This window comes from Clupea harengus, chromosome 19 (assembly GCF_900700415.2).
Source record: "Clupea harengus chromosome 19, Ch_v2.0.2, whole genome shotgun sequence".
NCBI classification, from domain to species: Eukaryota; Metazoa; Chordata; class Actinopteri; order Clupeiformes; family Clupeidae; genus Clupea; species Clupea harengus.
In genome coordinates, this window is record NC_045170.1 from 19,460,237 (window position 1) to 19,468,881 (window position 8,645).

General features: G+C 40.2%; 1 protein-coding gene across 1 annotated transcript; it reads left to right on the forward strand.

The window, feature by feature from the left end:
- The first annotated feature begins 4,074 nt into the window (after positions 1 to 4,074).
- Positions 4,075 to 5,288, forward strand: LOC116225039. The gene is made up of 3 exons (XM_042710740.1): positions 4,075 to 4,157; positions 4,514 to 4,828; positions 4,981 to 5,288. The coding sequence occupies exons 1-3, from the start codon at positions 4,091 to 4,093 to the stop codon at positions 5,286 to 5,288; spliced, it is 690 nt and encodes a 229-aa protein (XP_042566674.1). The 5' UTR covers positions 4,075 to 4,090.
- Positions 5,289 to 8,645: the final 3,357 nt, after the last annotated feature.

Sequence of the window (8,645 nt, forward strand, 5' to 3'; positions counted from 1 at the left end):
TCGGAGAGCGATCAACACAACGCAAGCTAAGTGTTTGATTAAGGAACGTCTGCACTGTTATTCCCTGCATTTGTTGCTTCTTTAGCCGCTCGTGTAGTGGCGGAGTGTGCCCTGATTTCCGTGTTGTTTTTAGTGACTGGGAGACCGGCATCTGTCAAGGGCTGCAACCAGGAAGTGGAGCGTGAGGACGAGCGACGGATGATTTGTCTTGCTACGCTCTCAACTCGTCTTGGAAAGGGAAGTAATAGTTCCAGCCTGCTAAATCCCTGCCGTGCCACGGTGTATCTGATCAGCTTGGTATAAGCCTAGCCGCGCACTGAGTTGCTGTGTTGTGCTTCCTTATTCATTGTAGCTTGGAGGCGGATCCTCAAGCCACTGTGCTGCCGTGACGACCAGGGTGCGTTCGCGGTGCTCCAGACTGCGCGATTCCATCTCCGCACAAACGTGACGTCACCGGTCTGGATCCCATGGACTGCAGACACTAATTGGCTATTGGCCAGTGGGTTGGTGGCTGCTTTGTGTGCTTTATATTTGTATTGTTTTATTTACTGGTCGGTAGAGGTCGCCGACCAGTACGGACTTATTTTATATTGTGCAGGACTGTTTATATGGGTCGGGCTGGGGGACATCAAGAACGGTTTACTGCCACCTGCTGACCTTAGGTTAATTGCCTTCCTGCCCCCTCTGGTGTGGAATGAATTCACTATGACATGGTTGCCTTGATGAATTGATGTGGATTTTATATACTTACTTCCATTGTGTGATGTGCCATTTGATGCTGTGTTGTCACTTAACTTGCTGTGGGTTGCATGATATTTATATACATTTATATTTATATGTAGGGGCAGAATTGGGTTCTTTAACTTTTGCCTGTTAGTTGGGGGATTAACTGCCGGTGTTGCCCTATTACATCAGTCTACCGTTTTACAGTCCTGTATTTACCTTGTGTTTGTTGAAATAAACCTTTGTGATAAATCTAGTCCATATGTGTGTTGCCTGTGTATGGGTGGATCTGGTTTATATTCTTTTGGAGAGTAACTCCACGGCACGACAAGTACACCCGAGGACTGGGGAATTAGATATTGTCGATCTGTCAGATAAAAACTTTAAGAAGAACGAAACGACAAAATCATGTGATTTAACAGTTATAGGCCAGAGCCAGGAATATTCTGGTGTGTACTATTGTTGGATTAAAATGACAAGTATTGGAGTATTTGGTAATGGATCAAGAGTGTTATTCACAGGTAAGCTCTTTTCGGTTATCAAAGCAAAGTTAAATGTTAGATAAACGCTTGTCCTTTCCATTTCATCATCCATTCACAGCCCATGCATGACGGGCTTGTTCAAATTTGATGTTCTATGGGTTTGTACACATCTATGTGTAAAGAAACGCCTCAAGGTATTGACAAACTCTGTTGCAGAAAATGTTACTGCTTCTATAGAACTTTTTTCGCCATCGGACAACAACGGCTCAAGTGTCCCGTTCATCTGTTGGGCGAAGGGAGTTAGTCCATCACAAGTCCGTATCTTCTGGATTGTAGATGGTCGTGAATACAACGGACTTTCTGAATCTATTTGGTCAAACCACAGTCATTCAGCAACAGAATTCACTCAAAGTCAATTTTGGCTTTCTGAATGGAACTTGGAAGATGGGATACAGTGCACATGTGTGGTGGAAACAGGAGGGAGGAACATATCAAGAACTATTCAACATCATATGCCAGGTGAATTAACCACAGTGAAATGGTATTGAGTCCTCTTAAAATCAAGTTGACATAGTGAAATATTGCTTTAGCATGTCTATAAATCTTAGAGCCTCTGAATTCACCAAAATTGGACTTAGAATATGTTTTTGTCCTCTAGGATAATTTGGCTACTTACGTCATGCACTTGACAATGGCCCTGTGCGTGTAATGTATAATTATATTCTAAATTAAGATTAAGGTTTGTAGTAATTTGGGTACTATACATAATCCTAGTAGTTTCTATGATTTAAATGTCGTTACATTTTGTTCTGCATTTTTATTTTCACTTATCCATTTTGCTCATGTGTTCCCTGTCCTCTTTGAAGAGTCACTTGAGGTCTCAAGAGATCTTATCCTCTAAATCCTCTCCGTGTGCGCATGGCGCACCACTTTGCACCATTCCCGTATTCGTGCACAATTTGTTGAAATTAGAGCCTCCCTGGTGCAATTTCATCTCATAGACCATTTCCTCAAATTTTGTTAAAAGAGAAGCAATGATCTGTATGGAAATGTCAGTGACAATGCATTATTTTACACAGGCAACGCATGTTCCATTCTTGTTTATGGGATCTCCTTTGCATCACTTCTCATAATAGCAGGAGCTGTGGCGGTAGTTATACACCAGGGTAAGTATGTACACGATTCACAGAATATATAGGCCTATCAATTATAATAATTAACTCTCAAACAAGTGACAGTCAAAAATTCCCACGTGTGTATCTTAAGTGGTATTCCAGTGCAACTGTCTATCTATACAGTGGGTATAATTGCATAAAAAAGGAAAAAAGCTAGAAAGCTGGAAGAGGAACACTGATGTGTCTGACTGTGTCACTGATGTTCATTTCACAGGGCAAAGGAGCAGTAAGAACATTCACAAAATAGACCACAGACGAATATCCAGTAAGTGTGTTTGTACACATTTAATACTCACAGCCTACTCTTCTTAATTCACACTCAGTTCAGTGTGTTCTCCGTTGTTGATAATTTGAAATGGATGTTTAGAGGATATTGTGAAACCTGAAACATTACCATGGTAACATGCAGAACATTTGACGTTATATGTGTAAGTAAATCCACATGATTGTCTTTTCCCAGGTAAACTTGGAACAGGTACTTGGATTGGACCAACTTGGACGGTGCGTAATAGCAACATCAGGGATTCAATTGTCACGTTTAATTGCATTGTCATGTTAAGATATAAATTTTTCAGAAATGTCATCAGTTTCATAAACTTCCATGACATCTATTGCTTTTGATTTGATGTGAATTTATTCTCAGGAAGTGCAGTATTGCAGTCTGGAAAACGTCGGATGCCCAACAAGTGCTGGACTTCGAAAGGGTGATATGGCAGAAAACAAAAGGCTGAAATCTGAAACCTGTTTAGATTAATTGTTCATACTTTTATTAATTTCCACATTGCCATGTTTACTGAATTTGCTTAATTGTGCATTTAAAAATATTTTTCACATAGAATTTTTGGCATTTTAAATATATACACATTTGCGTGCTATGTTTTTGCTTCAATGGCTTTGTACTTACTCTGCCCAATAACAATAAAGCTGATCATGTTCTGGTATTTTCCCATACGTTCCCCCCATATACAATGTATAACATGTTCACAAATGAAATACTTTCTCTAAACTTCACCCGTTTCTTGTCTGACCTACACATAAGCGAAGGGTTATCTTGCTGAACGTATATATTCTAGGGAGATATTTGGAGGGGAAATATGGCACATTTGACTTTACTTTTACATGATGCATCCAGAATGACATAGATAAAATAAGTGATAGACCTGACTACAAACAGCAGCACAGCTGCGGTGCATTGTTAGCCTGGGGTCTGCCTTGCGCCGTTAGATCAAGGTACACAACGACGAGCACAGACCTAGATTTCTATGCTCATACTTCAATGGCTAAGAATGCACATAGCCCTTTGAAATATTTATGACTTTGGATCCAACATCATTTCGAACGGATATTTAAGTTGAATGCCTACATTTTCCTGTTATTTAATATATATTGTCCTTGTTCACCTGTTCAGAAAATACGCAAGCTGCCAATGACTATAAATATTAAGGATATCCTTGTAAGCTAATTGGGTCCTAAACAGTTATGATATTTTAAAGTGGCATATCATGGTATACAAAAACACAGGCAACGTCGTAAATGCACATACTATAGGCTACAATAAATCAGTGGGATTTTAAAAGTCAGACTTGTTTCAGACCACACAGGTTCGCGCTATAGTTTCCTGTCAACGCGAAATACGCGCGTGTGTGTGTGTAAGGTATAGGCACAGCGATTCATACATGCGCCTTTTTAACTCGACGATCAAAGGGAAGGATGGACAACAATAAATTCAAGAACTATAAATGTATGTGCATAATCTTTCTCTGTTCCGCTGTAAAAGGTAAGTGTTGGTGTCATCTTTTTAAGAACTATTTCTATACAATTAGATACATTTCTTTGTTTTATTCTATGGCCCCAGTGTCACAGAGAAGTTTGTTGTCAAACGTCTGTCTCATCTTGAACCAAAAAATACTGCAGTCACTAACACTATGCAAGCCAAAAAAGTAACGTGATTTAAAACATTCAGTTATAGATCTTTTAAGATATACGATATTTTGCACAATGCACAATTACTGAATTAAATCAGTTAAGACAGTTTAACAAATTATAATTTCAAACTGTTTGAATTGACATTTTATTCAGAAGATTGTACCTACTATTTGTAATGGCTTGATTCACTGCGTTCTCTCTCCTTAGCGTACCATGCCTCAATCTTGATCCAGCAGCCCCATGCCACAGAGGTAATAGTGGGTCATTCAACAACGCTGAAGTGCTTCCTGACGGACAGTGAGACTTCCAAACGGCTAAACTGTTATTATGTAACTTGGATTAGAGTACAATCGATGAGACGGACAATGGACGTTATCACCTCTAATAAGCAATATAATGAGCAGACAAATTCGTGCGATTTAACCATTACCACTGCGACCCTGGAAGATACTGGGCTGTATTATTGCTCCAGTCCAGAAGCCAAGACATTTAAAGGCAATGGCTCAAAGGTAACGGTAGTGGGTAAGCTTAATCAAACTATGTCATTTAACGTGAACGCCAAAAAGTTGAAACGTTTCATGGTTTTAGCCAAAGCCTGTTTTGTTGTAATCCTAATTTACATTATGGCTGCATGTCGACTGCCTCCTTTTGCAATATGGACTGATCTTTCCCAGGTAATGTCAACCCCTCTGTCGAGCTTTTCTCGCCATCGGAGTTTCCTGACCCCAACATCCCGCTCATCTGTTGGGCGATGGGTACCGTCCCATCTCAGGTTCGCATATTCTGGGTAGTTAATGGAGAAGAACACATCGGGTGGACCGAATCGGTGTGGTCAAAACAAAATGATCTAACCACGGAGTTCACGCAGAGCCGATTTTGGATTTCGAAGTCGGACTGGGATACTGGGGAACAGTGCACGTGTGTTGTCGAAGCTGGCGGGAAGAACATCTCCAAAAGCATCCAGAGTAAGTCCAGTTCGTAACAAGCTGCGGTGCGAATGAATGAACAGCAACAGAAACAAGGGCTTAACAGGGCCTTTCATGAATAGGTTGTTCTGAAGCACACGTTCACCCACATAACAATCTTCATCAACTCTTTGCAGCCCCGATATTAGGCCTATTTCTGTTGTAGGGGTTCATCCAGGCTTACATGGAAATATAGATCTGAAAAACATTAGAATAAGGAAGATTCTGACTCTCTTTACCTTCTTTCACATGCAGGGCCTGGGAAATACATTTGCCTATTCCTGCTGTATGGGGTCTCTGGCCCAGCACTTTTTATGATTATGGTATCCGTCACCACAGTCTTAGTTTTACACAAGGGTAAGTAGACCTAAAAGACAAAACATTTACATAGTTATGCATGCAAAAGTAAAAAGCCCCCGTTATATAGCCCACAGAGTGTACTGTTAGAGATGGCCTAGAAAATGTGTGTGTTATTTACACAGATTACTAGCAGAATGAATATCTGGTCTTTCTAAATTATAATATTATTGTTTACAGATTCATGCTTGTCAGGCATTTTAAAAGGTTGGTTTTGAAAATGACTTAATGCTATTGTTTTTTTTTTTTTTTCAAGGCAAACGTGGACAATACAGCGCAAAAACATCTTGTCTCACAGTGAGTAATGTTGAATTAAGAAGCCTGGAGGGCAACATGGGTGATACAGTACCTAAACCCATATGGAACAGGTCTCATAGACATAGGAATCACACTTGTCATGTGCAATATTTGCATGATAACTCTGTGGTAAAGAGCTTGCATATACATTTCATACTAAAATTGCATAATGCCCTTCGACATGCAAGGTAGGCCATATATAAAACATATTTTCTCTGTTACTGTATATAAAAGGGGCCCTAATTATGTGTGTTGACACACTGTTAAATGCTATATAAAAGTAAACATATGAAACAGACGTTTACCGTATGGAAATGCTGTACCTTTAGCCTATGATAACGATATTGCTCATGTTGTCTATTTCATGGACTGTAGCAGTTAAAAACCTTTTGAATGAATTCTTGTTGAAATCTTGTTCACAGGAGGTGCAGTATGCCAGTCTTTAGAACATTCATTTCAGACAGCCCCAAGAAGATACACCTCAACAGGATTTTGATCTGGAAACCCAAACTGCATGATTGACCTGTTTCATTTTCTATTTCATTTTCTATTTCTTTTGCCTACACATACCTTATAAGTACATGTGCTATATTTTTGTAGTATTCATTAATAAACAGTGATTGTACCAGTGAATTGTGTTTGTGAAGTTATTGGGTTAGTGTATGTGCTTTGTGCCCGAAAAACAAAAGCATGCTTTTATTTTTTTTGAGGTGATCTAGGTCATGTGGTTAGAGATGCAGGGGTCCACAGACCACAGCGCTGGCTTCTCAGCTACAGATATGACTTGAAGATGCAGTCTGTCTGGCTTCATGGTCAGAGCTGTGGATGGAACAAGCAGCATGTGTGGTGGGCCTGGTGGAAAGAGAAGGCTCTGTGATCCTGTGCAGGGTCTACTCTAGGGCCTGTCAGGTGTCATGTAGGTGTGACACAGGCCTCTCGGTCACGATGGCTTCGCCGCCTGTCTGAGCTGAGCTGAGGTCAGGCAAGCCAAAGCGACCATTCTTCATTACCTTTCTCACGCATTGTCTCACATCTTCAAAAGTCTTCAGTGTAAGCTCTGTGGAGACTTTATTCACACAAAAAATGAGCAACACATGAAAATATAGTATTCTTGCAGAACGAGGTACAGAAATGTAGCCTGACTCCACCCATCGCAACGTGCTTAGTCTGGCCTCATCTAGGCTAACATAATTATGTGGAGTTAATTTAATCAGCACAACTTGGTAAAGGTGTTGACTGCAGCTTCATCAAAACTACTCCCAAACACATTGCCTGTGTAACAGAGAAGTGCAATGTGTTAAATAGTGGATGTCATCTCATGTTTTTCCTGTGCAGACTCAGGGAGCAGCATGTGTTTGTGTTCGATGCTGTTCTACAGAATCACTAGCATGGTGCTTTCCTTCATTATTCCCTGTGGCCATAACCACAGCTGTAGTTTCACGAGTAAGAAAGACAGTTACTTACCACACGTACATTTTAATGACACGTGATACATTTTAATGACGCACGTTGCATGCAGTGAGAGACAATGGGGCTAAATACTCTACGCACATAATTTCTGTTGTTGTCATCCCAACACTGTAAAGTTGCTAGCTTGACAGACAAAAAGCAGTTTAAAGGGAATATCAACAACTGCAGATCTAATCTAATTTAGTTTTTGTCAAATTCAGCAAATTGCAAATCGTGGTTCTCTAGTCATTAATTCTGTGTGTGCACTCAAAAGAAAACTCTGGTGTTTCTACAGTCTTGATTCTGTAAATGGGAAACAAACAAAGTGACTCTGATTGAGCCACACACTATTCCACTCAAGCAACACATTGCTACGGGAGCACGGAAGGGAGGGGTCTAAATTGATTGGCTGAGCCAGACTACCTTTGACTACTTACCTTAGTTTTGATGCTAAAGAGTACAGGGGGGAAAGGTCTTGGCCCTGGCCCACTGACTGGATTCAAATAACAAGGAGGAAACTTTAATGCCAATGCCAATCCAACTGCATGGTATAAACTTCCACACTATTTTTTTAATCCTTGTCCCCTCATAATGAAACCACTTAACAGGCAAGAGTGAGAAAATGTGTTGTGAAAATGTGTCAGAGGGATGGATATTTGTATGTCAAGAGATTTGTAATTGCTTAAACTAAGATGAGAGATCATACATTCAAAAAATACTGTATCCTATAGCAAAGGTTCATTTAGGGCATCGGTTCCCAAACTGGGGTACGCGTACCCCCAGGGGTACGCGAAGTGGTTTAGGGGGTACGCGGGGAGAAAATTTCCGCAATAACAGAAAACGGATGGAATTCGCAGAATGTACCGTTTGAAACAGAATTGCAAGAAACTGTCCTTTTTTGTGAATGATAGTGTCATATTAAGAGCTATAGAATTGTATCTTCACACTCAACCTTTGCCTTTTTTATCTTTTGTGCTCATTGTTGAGTTTTGTTTCTTAATTTCTTTCTGGAATTTTCTGTTGCACCCTTTGTGTGAAAGACATATCAAGCCGAGGGGATGCTCTTCAGTAAAACCTCTAAGTAGGAGTTACTTAAAGACTTCATGATGCCCCAAATTACGTCACTTTCCTAGGGTTCTTTGTCACTAAAGATAGCAAAATGAGATTTGTAATACATTTTTGCGGCACAAAATGTTCTCTATGCATCCTGTTCTCCTTGCTCAACTCCATCACTTCAGCCATTTTGTTTTGCTATGCTCCTCAAAGTCCTC

Bases quoted from the DNA above. Each gene is read 5' to 3' on its own strand.
- LOC116225039 (XM_042710740.1), top strand. From the start codon at position 4,091: ATGGACAACAATAAATTCAAGAACTATAAATGTATGTGCATAATCTTT. The intron at 4,158-4,513 runs GTAAGTGTTGGT...CTCTCTCCTTAG, and splicing joins TCTCTGTTCCGCTGTAAAAG to CGTACCATGCCTCAATCTTG. The intron at 4,829-4,980 runs GTAAGCTTAATC...GATCTTTCCCAG, and splicing joins CTCAAAGGTAACGGTAGTGG to GTAATGTCAACCCCTCTGTC.